This window comes from Nerophis lumbriciformis, linkage group LG11 (genome assembly GCF_033978685.3).
Source record: "Nerophis lumbriciformis linkage group LG11, RoL_Nlum_v2.1, whole genome shotgun sequence".
NCBI lineage: Eukaryota > Metazoa > Chordata > Actinopteri > Syngnathiformes > Syngnathidae > Nerophis > Nerophis lumbriciformis.
The window spans coordinates 18698388-18712161 of NC_084558.2; the positions used below are offsets into that span (position 1 = coordinate 18698388).

General features: G+C 44.2%; 1 protein-coding gene across 1 annotated transcript in view; it reads right to left on the reverse strand.

Moving 5' to 3' along the window:
- LOC133610657 (myosin-4-like) overlaps positions 1–13774 on the reverse strand; it is a 42267-nt gene that overhangs the window by 15649 nt on the left and 12844 nt on the right. Inside the window, exons 18-28 of the mRNA XM_072914088.1 lie at positions 5857–5974; positions 5671–5794; positions 5444–5580; positions 5102–5357; positions 4359–4601; positions 4120–4296; positions 3892–4037; positions 3721–3811; positions 1717–2106; positions 1505–1631; positions 1313–1431 (exon numbers count right to left, since the gene is read on the reverse strand). Coding sequence (XP_072770189.1) covers positions 1313–1431; positions 1505–1631; positions 1717–2106; positions 3721–3811; positions 3892–4037; positions 4120–4296; positions 4359–4601; positions 5102–5357; positions 5444–5580; positions 5671–5794; positions 5857–5974 — 1928 coding nt within the window. The remainder of the gene's footprint in view (positions 1–1312; positions 1432–1504; positions 1632–1716; positions 2107–3720; positions 3812–3891; positions 4038–4119; positions 4297–4358; positions 4602–5101; positions 5358–5443; positions 5581–5670; positions 5795–5856; positions 5975–13774) is intronic.

Genomic DNA, 13774 nt, shown 5'->3' on the forward strand with positions numbered 1-13774 from the left:
CTATCGCAGGATATGGCTTCCCTTAAAAGAAGTGTGTCATGTAAACACAAGATATACAGTACATACTAATTTCCAAAGCTTATTTTAAAAATGTAACCATTCTAATGCCTAAATAAGCTATCAAATACTACAATTTAATTTTTCCCACTATATTTTTTTTATATAAATTATTATGCGCCACAAAAAATATTGATATATTTTGACGTACAGTATACGTCCGTCACATCAGGCTTTAAGCCTTAAAATTTCTGACAAGAGCCTGACGTGATTTATTTGTTGCAATAGCAAAACTGGTGATAATCCTTGCAATAATTCTCAGTTTTATTTATTATGATCTAGTACTATTCAACATACATTGCAACTAAACACACAAAAGATTATCTTGTGTTGTCATGTCCATCCATCTAGGACAGGGGTAGGGAACCTATGGCTCTAGAGCCAGATGTGGCTCTTTTGATGACTGCATCTGGCTCTCAGATAAATCTTAGCTGACATTGCTTAACACGATAAGTAATGAATAATTCCGCTGGTAATCACTATTTTAAAAATAACGTTCAAAATATAAAACATTCTCATGCATTTTAATCCATCCATCCGTTTTGTACCGCACCTGTTCAAGAAATAATGTTATTAAAAATAATTAGAAACTTAATATACTCTAAAAATGTTGGTCTTACTTAAAAAAATGCACGCATTTAGTTGTCCATCCATCCATTTTCTACCGCTTGTCCCTTTTTGGGGCTGGAGCCTATCTCAGCTGCAGTCGGGCAGTAGGCGGGGTACACCCTGGACAAGTCGCCACCTCATCACAGGGCCAACACAGATAGACAGACAACATTCACACTCACATTCTCACACTAGGGCCAATTTAGTGTTGCCAATCAACCTATCCCCAGGTTCATGTCTTTTGGGGTGGGAGGAAGCCGGAGTACCCGGAGGGAACCCACGCAGTCACGGGGAGAACATGCAAACTCCACACAGAAAGATCCCGAGCGCAGGATCGAACCCCGGACCTCCGTATTGTGAGGCAGATGCACTAACCCCTCTGCCACCGTGCTGCCCGCATTTAGTTGTATTCAGTGTTAAAAAATATGATGTGGCTTTCATGGAAATACATTTTAAAATATTTGGCTTTCATGGCTCTCAGCCAAAAAGGTTCCCGACCCCTGATCTAGGAGGTATGTTTCAACATTTTTCACAGGTTTCCGCGGCATTGCTTCCTATTTGTCCTTAGCTATAAAACATGCAAGCGTCGAATAACATTTGCATCACTGACTATTGCTTCTAAAAAGAAAACCGTAATACAAAATACCTTAGTTTCCTCTTCAACCTGCCTCTTGAGCTCCTCAATTTGCTGGGAGAAGGCAAGCTTGGCTTTTGATATTTGAGCAAGGATTGTTTCCTTCTCCTCAAGAAGACGAGAAAACTCACCTAGTCACACAAATAACTTCAGTAAACATTAACAAGAGCGTCATTTTTTGCAAGATTGTACTCCAGAAATTACCATTTTCATTCTGAAGCTGTGACCTTTGAGCATTTAAGTCGGTTATTAAACGCGTGTCTTCATCATGTTTTGTCTTGTATTCACTCAGTTGGTCCTCCATGGAGTGACACAGCTTCTCATAATTGCTCTGTGTTTAAAAAAAAAATTCAAACATAATGTCATGAAAAAAATGTGTTACATTTAGACCATGTAGTTATACAACCCCAGATGACCTTGGCTTTGACTGCAGCCTCAACACTACCAGACATGTCATCAACCTCCATCTTGTACTCGCTCTTCTCCTTCTCCAGCTTCTGTTTGACTCGCTGCAGGTTGTCAATGTGCTCTCCCAACTCAGCCACACTGTCCGCGTGTTTCTTTCTCAGCGCGGCAGCTATGGCCTCGTGGTGGAGGGTGGAGTCCTCGAGGTCCCGTCTCAATTTCTGAAATTCCACCTCTCGCTTCTTGTTCATCTCTATCTGAGTTGTGGTTGCCCCTGCGGCCTCCTCCAGCCTCTCACTGATCTCCTCAAGCTCCCTTGAGAGGTCACACCTCTGCTTCTCCACCTTGGCTCGGGCCAAATGCTCTGCTTCAATCTCTTCTTCCAGCTCTTCGATGCGTGCCTAAGTGGATAAATTGTACAAATGAGTCCATTCATAAAAGATTGGTGTCACAGGACAGGTTATGCTGTATGGAGAAGCATGTTTATACTAAAAGTAGGCTACATACTAGGAAAACTCCAACAAACGTGGGTTGTTAAAGCAGGGACTCAAGTTAGGACAATTCCAAGGGCTCCTAATTAACAGGGGTCCCAAAAGGTACGGACTTAGGCCATTATTTAGCCTAAGCCTCGTTTCAGCCACACTAAATCAGCGTTTAAGGTCCCCCTCATCGAACATTTTTTTACACGGGTAAGTGCGCCGTCTATTTCTTGAATCTCTGGCTCTTAGCTTTGTTTGGACTCATTGATCGTTTACAATGAGTCCGGCGAAATTATTCTCTGCGTTTGACCCATCACCCTTGATCACCCCCTGGGAGGTGAGGGGAGCAGTGGGCAGCAGCGGTGGCCGCACCCGGGAATCATTTTTGATGATTTAACCCCCAATTCCAACCGTTGATGCCGAGTGCCAAGCAGGGAAGTAATGGGGCCCATTTTTATAGTCTTTGGTATGACTCGGCCGGGGTTTGAATTCAAATTAAGGGCTTTATAAGTTAATTGTGATTGATGATTGATTGACTTGACAACAGCAACACATTTTTCTTTTGTAATGGTACCCAGAATTTCTGGCTGCCCCAAACCTAGCTAACCGAGAGTAAAACCAGGCAAACATGGGTGAAATTGAACTCCATAAATCAGATGTTCCAATCACTGTGCCACTAGGCTATTAAATTAAATACATCCATTTTCTACCGCTTATCAAATACATCCATCCATTTTCTATACTGTTTATCCTCAAAAGAGTCACAGGTAAACATGGAGCCTATCCCAGGTGACTTTGGGCAAGAAGCGAGTTTACCTTTGACTGGTCACCAACTAATCGCATAGTCAAATCAAATCAAAATGTAAAAACAAAAAAAAGACACTGTTCTTTTCATGTGGGAATTTTTTTTTCGCCAAATCCACAATTTACAATGTGTACTGTATGGATGTAGTACCTCAACTTATGAGCTTAATTTGTTCTATGAACAAGCTCGTAACTCATAACACTTGTATCTTAAATCAAACGCACTGACTTGAAATAAATTGAAAATAATTCAATACGTGCTTAGCCCTCCCAAAACCCCACAACATATACCCTGCCTTTTCAAAAGAAAAACTAACTTCGCTCTTACTTTCTCCGTTACCAAATTTGGAAAACCAAGGTATGTCGATCTCTTGCTATAAGCTACTACAACCGAGTAAGACCGGATGTTTTGGGACGGATTTTACGGGGTTCATTGTGACTGTTGCTACGCAAACTGGCGGCGGGGAGGCTTTTAGCTCAAATGTATGCTACGAACTTAAAGCATAACAATAAGCTGAGCGACATCTCGTAAGTTGAGGTACCACTGTACATGCTTAATCATTTAGATCTAATGCAGTCCGCGCAAGCAAGTTTCATCAGGGTGCAGTTCAGTCTTGTCCATTTTTATTAATCAGTTAAATGTATTGAATTTATGTTCAATCGTATTTAATTATATTCATTCACTTATTGATTTACGTTCTAAATCAAAATATTGATTTATTTCTAAAATACCTGCAGCTCCTTGATTTTCTTCTGAGACTGGCCAGCCATACTCTGCTCATCCTCAATCTTGGATGAAAGTTGACTTAATTCAAAGTCTTTTCTGAAAAATCATAGAACATATTCAAATGGCACCTTCATAAGCAATTGGGCTCTGGTTTAAATACTTGTATCAGTGCATACTTTTTAAGGTTCTCCTCCAGCTGTTTTTTGTCATTTTCCAAATCCATGATGGCTTCTTGGGCTAGTTTAAGATCTGCGTCTATTTTTCTCTTGGCCCTTTCGACATCCATGCGGTTCTTTTTTTCGTGTTCTAGAGAGCCCTCAAGCTAACCCACAGATACATTTTCAGTGAGATTTTAAAGCCATAATTGCATGGATTTAGAAATAGAGTAAAGGCTTTTGACATACATCATCAACTTGTTGCTCCAGCTTGACCTTAGCTTTGCTCAGAGAGTTGACTTTGTCTTCCTCTGTTTGCAGGTCCTCAAGGGTCTGCTGATGTGCTTGCTGCAAAGCAGACTTCTCCTTGGATAATGTGGTAATGGTATCATCCAGAGTGGACATCTCTTCTATCAGATTCTTGACCTGAAGGATCACTCTAAATGAAATGATTGTCTTTGTAGGTTAAAAACCCAGAAGACACAAACCTTGTTTTCAGTTGAATGTTTTTCCTTTTCTACTTTAACCAGGGTGAGCTCTAAGTCATCAACGTCCCTCTTTAGCTCCAAACATTCGTCCTCCAGCTTCCTCCTCTTAGCGGTGAGCTCAGCATTCACTTCCTCCTCATCCTCCAGTCGTTCTCGCAGTTCTTTGGTTTTTGCCTCCAGTACAATCTTCATTTTTATTAGTCCGTCACATCTTTCCTCTGCGTCTGCCAAACTTTCACCTTCCTACATCACACATAAAACACAGCAAATACATCAACACAGAATGGTCAAAACAAAAGCAAAAAAAACCCCAGACAATTTAAAAAAATATACTATATTTCACTCAACCAAACTTTTTTCCACATTCACACCTTGAGTTTAGCTACTCATAACCATACAAACCATATAAAGACATAATTCCTATGTCTGAACATATCACAGTTTATGTTGATCAAATTACTTTAAAAGTGTAGCTATGTAATATCCTCTTTTTAAAAACACCTAAAAATTTTTTAAAGTATTATTCAATTAATCAGTTTTAATTTCCTTCATGGATGTATAAAGTATGCTGCCATCTGCCTTATCTAATTAGAAGAAAAAAATTATTAGTTTATGTTTGTTCATACACATTCATAATGAAGTTGAATCACTTTCAAGTATGATTCATATCAGAAAGAAATAAAACACTCTCTGCTGGAACTATTAGGACATATATTCAATTATTCATCTGAGGTTCTACTCACAGATTGGATCTGCAGATACAAGTCATTCTTCTCTTGAATCAGAGAAACCATTTTAGCTTCAAGCTCCTTTTTCTTAGCCTCGGCTTTGGCTAAATCCTCTTTGCACTTTGCAAATTCTTCCTTCATGGTGGCCATTTCCTTCTCAGTTTCAGCGCTCCTCAACAATGGCTTGATCTTGAAATAAAGCTTCATCCAGGGCCAGTGTTTCACGTTCATAAAGGAGCGGATGTTGTACTGGATAATGTAAATACATTCTCTACAAAGATGGAAATCATGCAATTGTGCATTAATATAACCATTGGATCTCAATTATTGTGATTCATGTGCCATAATTCTCCTTACCTCCGAGACATCATTTGCAGAAAATCCTTCCTCCTGAGGAAACCACGGCACAAGGCTTGAGTGATGGTGATCAGAGAGGCAAGTCGTTCATCCCTCATTTCTTCGAGCAGACCCAAAAGCCCTGCTTTGAAGAACACCTGAAGAATTGTGCAACATATACAGGTATAAAAACTTGATCGACAACTACCCTAAAGCAAATGTTGGTGTGTTTGATGGACTGAAGATACCTTTGTGTGGCCAAATCTATACTGTAAATGATCCACGTCGATAGAGCCCAAGAGCTTCTCAGCAGCTTTCTTGTTGTCGATGAATTGTCCTTCAGGGATCACGCTGGCATTCAGTACTTTATACCTACAGAAAAAATACGATTAACAATTCAGCGTCCTGACTTATTTTACTTCTACTTACAATACCTTTGCTTAAAATCCCCATACAAAATCCTACTGGGGAACCCTTTCCTGCAGATCCTAATTCCCTCCAGCACACCGTTACAGCGCAGCTGGTGTATGACCAGGTGATGTTCCATGATTCCTAAAGGACAGAGTCACAGTCATAATGCAGTCACATTGCTTTCACTGATGTTTTGATGGTTGCTCTTCATTAGGGACACTACGCTCATAGAAGCTAAAATGTTAAATGGCTGCATTCATGATTTTTGTTTGAATAGTAATAGCTGCCAAATCCTCATCGCAACAGTTTCAGTTGTGACCTCCGTCAAGTCCAGTTTCACCCTGTTTGTTAAAGTTAGCAGGATAATGCACAAACACCACAACAAATTTCTAGTAAACTTTACTATAGTTTAAAATTATGGCAGATGTGCTAAACAAGAACCTACACAGTTTTTGATACACATCCCCTACAAAATTTTGGACATATGACGTAATATAATATTCTTCTTTGGTTTTTTGTTTTCATTAAAACTGTTCCCCCTAACTAGAATCATACTTGCCAACCCTCCCGAATTTTCTGGGAGACTCCCGAAATTCAGCGCCTCTCCCGAAAACCTCCCGGGACAAATATTCTCCCGAAAATCTCCCGATTTTCAGCCGGAGCTGGAGGCCACGCCCCCTCCAGCTCCATGCGGACCTGAGTGAGGACAGCCTTTTTTACAACTGGGTGACAAGAAATAAATCATCCAGACTAGAGATAAATTGTATTATGTTTATCTTACCTACAAATAAATATATTTATTGATTAAAAAAAAAAAAACTAAATACATTTTTACTATATTTTGCTAAAAACATAAAAATTAATTGTATTTTTTCTGACTCCTTATTCCATCCAGGCATTAGAATTATACATTAAAATAAACATTTGAAATAATTAATTTTAAATTATCATAATAATTCATTTAAAATGACAATATTTAATTATTAAAATAATTGCTTGTTTATCAACAACTTTAGCATTTTATTCAATACATTTTGAAGCTCTCAGAAGCCAAGTTATATTCCTTAATATTTATTTATGCAAGTTTGAAGTATCAATTATCCAAACAGTTTTGTTTGCATATTTTCAGGATATATATATATATATATATATATATATATATATATATATATATATATATATATATATATATATATATATATATATATATATATATATATATATATATATATATTGTCACACCCCGGCTCAGGTGAAGGTAATGTAACCTTTGCAAACCAGACTTTCAAATCAAGGATGGCAAGGCACGCAGTTGGTAACAGTTTACAAACATTTATTGAAATCCCAAAAAGTGTCAAAAGATGAACGACAGAAAAAACTAAGCACCCACAATCTGTAATGGTAATAAATAGAGGCAATATTAGTATCGTATATTATATATAGTACATTTATATTCTATATACATTTCGAAGTTGCATGCGTTAAATAGGCCTATATAATTCATCAAAATAAGCATATTAAAAATAATCAAAATGTAAATTATCCATTATATGAAAATACATATATTCACAATCAAAGGTCAATAATTAAATATGTCAAAGTAAAGAATTAAATAATCAAAACAGATTTAGCAAAATCAATTAGCATTCAACAAAACTCATTTAACCGGTTACAACACAACATAATCTCATCATCAAAATAATCACCTCAGTAGATGTTTGATGCATGGAGACCGAAACTCTTGCTCAGGACAGCGAACCTCCTCTGGCAGTGACCGACAGCAGACTGTCAGAAAACAGCATTTTCCAACTTAAATAGCCCTTAGCCCCGCCCACTAGCTAGGACCAATTTGACAGGGGGAATTAAGAAAACAGTTATTTTGTAAATTACACCATAAATAACCATCACATGTCTAAAAAGTATTCACATAGTACTTTTGCATGTGTAGAGCAGTCTTTTTTTTGTACATAGTATATTCAGGATTAGACAACACAACTTTTAAATGTCCAGTGTCCTTCTGTAACACCCAGCATTTGAGGATCATGGTTCGACCCAAATTTGGCCTAATTAGTGAATGCAGGTGTGGTCACCTATATAAAGCCCTCAACCCCACCCTGACTCTTTTGGTCAATTGTTCAGAGCCATGGTGAGTGACAGGTAACAATTTGTTTGTTGAGCACATGCTTTTCACTGGCTAACAAGATTGAATGTTTGTGTCCATGTTGAGCTTCCTAACAAATGTGCACGGTTTGTGAGGAAGTCCAAAGGTCAAACAGTGACAGTGTGGGGTCAAACTGTCACATTACCTCCCTCCTCTCCAGCGACAGCAAGTCCAGGGAGACGAGACAGGTAATCAGCTAGCAAGTTAGTTTTGCCAGCTCGATGTGTAACGTTGAAGCAATAGGGCTGTAACGCCAAGTACCATCTGGTGACACGGGAGTTCTTATCCCTCATGGAGTTGATCCAGCTCAATGCCCGGTGGTCCGTTTCCAGATCAAAGGTCCGTCCCAGAAGGTAATAACGTAGGCTGTCCAATGCCCACTTGATGGCGAGACATTCCTTTTCGATGGCAGAGTACCTAGTTTCTCTGGGATGCAGTTTACGGCTCAGATATAGAAGCGGTTGTTCCTCGCCCTCCTTTCCTTGGGCTAGGACGGCTCCAAGGCCCACACCGGAGGCATCAACTTGAACAAGGAATCGCTGATTGAAGTCAGGACTTTGTAAGACCGGGGAAGAGCATAGAATAGTTTTGACATTTGTGAAGGCAGTTTCACATTTTTCTGTCCATTAGACTAGGATGCTTTGGTTGTCAGCTTGACAAGAGGAGCTGTGATGGTAGAGAAGTGGGGCACAAATCTTCTGTACCATCCGGAAAGCCCCAAGAATGACCGGACCTGCTTCTTTGTCCGGGGTCTAGGACTGTCTTGGATAGCCTTCACCTTGTCCACCTGAGGACGTATCTGCCCGTTGCCAAGTTGGTAACCTAGGTAACACACCTCAGTTTTGGCCCATTCACATTTCTGGGTGTTAAGAGTGAGCTCGGCAGAACGGATCTGGAGCAGGACTTGACGCAGATGAGAGAGGTGGTCTTTCCAGGAAGTGCTGAAAACCACCACATCATCGAGATAGGCAGCAGAGAACTGGCCACACCCCTGCAGAACGCGATCCATTAGCCGCTGAAATGTTGCGGGGGCTCCATGGAGTCCGAACGGCATAACCGTGTAATGATAGAGACCCTTTGGTCCACGGAAGGCAGTGTACTCCCTTGACTCCTTCTCCAAAGGGACTTGCCAGTATACTTTACACAGGTCAAGGGCGGTGATGAACACAGCTTTGCCGAGCTTCTCAAGAAGTTCATCAATACGTGGCATGGGATAAGCATCGAATTTAGAAACGGCGTTCACTTTGCATAGGTCACTACATACTCGTATTGTGTTGTCTTTTTTAGGAACAAGGACAATGAGGTTACACTACTCACTGTTTGAGGGTTCAATCACTCCTAGATCCAGCATGGTTTGGATTTCATGGTTGAGGGGCTCCACCAGCCGCTCAGGCACTCTGTAGGGGCGCTAACGGATAGGTGTTGGGTTTTTTAAATGAATGACATGTTCAATTAGTGGAGTTCTTCCTGGCTTTCCACTGAACAATACTGGGAATTCTTCACACACTTGCAATAATTTAAGGGCAGATTGTGCAGACAAGTGACTTACATCAGGTTTCTGTGGTGTTGTGAGCATGGACAGATCTGTCTCCTCCACATCATCCTCCATTTTCACTTCCCGTGCCAGCATCACCTTTTCCTCTTGCAACTCCTTGCTTTGAGTAGGTACTTGACTGGCCTGGACATCCTTTCCTTCGACAGAGGATTTCTTCTCCTTCCATTCCTTCAGAAGGTTGATGTGGTACACTTGGGATGCCTTTCCTTTCTCTGGATGTGAGATCTCATAAGTGACTGGACCAGCTTGTCTGACCACGGAGTAAGGACCTTTCCATTGGGCCAGCAGTTTATGACTTGAGGTTGGAAGCGAGAGCATGACCTTTTGACCTGGCTGTAGCACCCTGTGACGTGCTTTTTGGTCATACCAGGTCTTCTGTTTCAAGGGGCAGACTGGGGCTCGATGCCCTGGCTGTTGGCAATGGTAGCAGATGAGATCCTTCACTGGACTCTGTCTCGGGAACAGTCTGTTGTCCCCTGAGGTGCTGTAACCACCTGCTTTCTGCACACCTCTTTGGTGTGACAGGTCGGCTGCACCTTGAGCTGCTACACGGTTGTTTTGCTGCCTTGGCATTCGGAGTCCTTTACGAGCATTCAAGTACTGGCCTGCAAGTTTAGCAGCAGTAAGTCCGTCTTCTGGCTCGTGTTCCTTGACCCAAGTCTTCATTTCGTTGGGCAGCAAGCGAAGCATTTGTTCCAGAATGAAAAGCTCTGCGATGTCTTCTTTGGAACGCTGCTCTGGCTTGATCCATCTTCTGTAGAGACCTTTGAGTCTGTTGTAAGTCTCCTTGGGAGATTCACCAGGGGGAATGTAGGTTGACCGGAACTGGAGCCTATAAGTCTCAGGAGAGATATCAAACTTAGCAAGGAGGGCTTCTTTAAGGTCAGAGTAGACGTTGGAAGCATCTTCCTCCATCGCAGAATAGGCATCCAGAGCTTTACCGGTCAAGAGTGGAACAAGTCGGCAGGCCCAGTCAGACTGAGGCCAGCCCCAGGTGCGAGCGATGCGCTCGAAGCGGACAAGAAAGTTTTCGATGTCCTCACCCCGCTGGAAAGGGAGCATCTTTGGGCCTTGTCGGAGATGATGGTCAGGTGGCAAGGAATCTCTGGACGGCGACGCTTGAGGACTAAGATTTGGATGTGGGCGAGTTCTGGGTTTGGGCGACTGCTCACAACAACTATCGTCAGGAGTACGGTTAGCATTTTGGTTAGTGAGTGAGTGATCTAGGCTAGGCCTTGTACAGACAGTTTTTAACTCCTGGAGTTCACGAACTAGGACAGCTTCCCTACGTTGCTGTCCAATCAAAAAGTCTTGGAACATGTTAACTAGGACAGGTTCACTTAACACTCTCAGTCCTTGGTGGCTCAGCAGACCACCTAGCCTTCCCAGACCCTTTCCTATGCTGCTTACGCCTAGCCCCAGAGTTCTCAAAACCTTTGACGTCTTCTTCGGACTCCTCGGTGTTCCATCCAACTTCACGCTCCTCAGCCATAGTCGTCCGGTCCAGCCTCATCGCCATGGCCCCTCGACCAGCCATCTCATCAGTCTCCTCTGTCGTTGCCACCTCCGACACTTGGGATCTCAAACCAGTTCTGGCCTGCTCTCTGCCAGATTTTTTGTAAACTCTGCGGCTTGCCATCCCACCACTGCCACCATATGTCACACCCCGGCTCGGGTGAAGGTAATGTAACCTTTGCAAACCAGACTTTCAAATCAAGGATGGCAAGGCACGCAGTTGGTATTAGTTTACAAACATTTATTGAAATCCCAAAAAGTGTCAAAAGATGAACAACGACAGAAAAAAACAAAGCACCCACAATCTGTATTGGTAATAAATAGAGGCAATATTAGTATCGTATATTATATATAGTACATTTATATTCTATATACATTTCGAAGACCTCGATGAAGAACACAAACAAAGGACACAGATTTCCCTCGCCCGGATGCGGGTCACCGGGGCCCCCCTCTGGAGCCAGGCCCGGAGGTGGGGCACGATGGCGAGCGCCTGGTGGCCGGGCCTGTCCTCATGGGGCCCGGCCGGGCACAGCCCGAAGAGGCAACGTGGGTCCCCCCTCCAATGGGCTCACCACCCATAGCAGGGGCCATAGAGGTCGGGTGCAGTGTGAGCTGGGCGGCAGCCAAGGGCAGGGCACTTGGCGGTCCGATCCTCGGCTACATAAGCTGGCTCTTGGGACGTGGAACGTCACTTCGCTGGGGGGGAAGGAGCCTGAGCTAGTGCGTGAGGTGGAGAAGTTCCGGCTGGATATAGTCGGACTCACTTCGACGCACAGCAGGGCTCTGGAACCACTTCTCTTGAGAGGGGCTGGACTCTCTTCCACTCTGGCGTTGCCGGCAGTGAGAGGCGACGGGCTGGGGTGGCAATTCTTGTTGCCCCTCGGCTCAAAGCCTGCACGTTGGAGTTCAACCCGGTGGACGAGAGGGTAGCTTCCCTCCGCCTTCGGGTGGGGGTACGGGTCCTGACTGTTGTTTGCGTTTACGCGCCAAACAGCAGCTCAGAGTACCCACCCTTTTTGGATTCACTCGAGGGAGTACTTGAGAGTGCTCCCCCGGGTGATTCCCTCGTTCTACTAGGGGACTTCAACGCTCATGTTGGCAGCGACAGTGAAACCTGGAGAGGTGTGATTGGGAAGAATGGCCGCCCGGATCTGAACCCGAGTGGTGTTCTGTTATTGGACTTTTGTGCTCGTCACAGATTGTCGATAACAAACACCATGTTCAAACATAAGGGTGTCCATATGTGCACTTGGCACCAGGATACCCTAGGCCGCAGTTCCATGATCGACTTTGTAGTTGTGTCATCGGATTTGCGGTCTCATGTTTTGGACACTCGGGTGAAGAGAGGGGCGGAGCTTTCTACCGATCACCTGGTGGTGAGTTGGCTGCGATGGTGGGGGAGGATGCCGGACAGACCTGGCAGGCCCAAACGCATTGTGAGGGTTTGCTGGGAACGCCTGGCAGAGTCTCCTGTCAGAGAGAGTTTCAATTCCCACCTCCGGAAGAACTTTGAACATGTCACGAGGGAGGTGCTGGACATTGAGTCCGAGTGGACGATGTTCCGTACCTCTGTTGTCGAGGCGGCCGATTGGAGCTGTGGCCGCAAGGTAGTTGGTGCCTGTCATGGCGGTAATCCTAGAACCCGTTGGTGGACGCCGGCGGTGAGGGATGCCGTCAGGCTGAAGAAGGAGTCCTATCGGGTTCTTTTGGCTCATGGGACTCCTGAGGCAGCAGACAGGTACCGACAGGCCAAGCGGTGTGCGGCTTCAGCGGTCGCGGAGGCAAAAACTCGGACATGGGAGGAGTTCGGGGAGGCCATGGAAAAAGACTTCCGGACGGCTTCGAAGCAATTCTGGACCACCATCCGCCGCCTCAGGAAGGGGAAGCAGTGCAGTGTCAACACCGTGTATGGTGGGGATGGTGCTCTGCTGACCTCGACTGCGGATGTTGTGGATCGGTGGAGGGAATACTTCGAAGACCTCCTCAATCCTACCAGCACGTCTTCCTATGAGGAAGCAGGGCCTGGGGAATCTGTGGTGGGCTCTCCTATTTCTGGGGCTGAGGTTGCCGAGGTAGTTAAAAAGCTCCTCGGTGGCAAGGCCCCGGGGGTGGATGAGATCCGCCCGGAGTTCCTTAAGGCTCTGGATGTTGTGGGGCTGTCTTGGTTGACAAGACTCTGCAACATCGCGTGGACATCGGGGGCGGTACCTCTGGATTGGCAGACCGGGGTGGTGGTTCCTCTCTTTAAGAAGGGGAACCGGAGGGTGTGTTCCAACTATCGTGGGATCACACTCCTCAGCCTTCCCGGTAAGGTCTATTCGGGTGTACTGGAGAGGAGGCTACGCCGGATAGTCGAACCTCGGATTCAGGAGGAACAGTGTGGTTTTCGTCCTGGTCGTGGAACTGTGGACCAGCTCTATACTCTCGGCAGGGTCCTTGAGGGTGCATGGGAGTTTGCCCAACCAGTCTACATGTGCTTTGTGGACTTGGATAAGGCATTCGACCGTGTACCCCGGGAAGTCCTGTGGGGAGTGCTCAGAGAGTATGGGGTAACGGACTGTCTTATTGTAGCAGTTCGCTCCCTGTATAATCAGTGTCAGAGCTTGGTCCGCATTGCCGGCAGTAAGTCGGACACGTTTCCAGTGAGGGTTGTACTCCGCCAAGGCTGCCCTTTGTCACCGATTCTGTTCATAACTTTTATGGACAG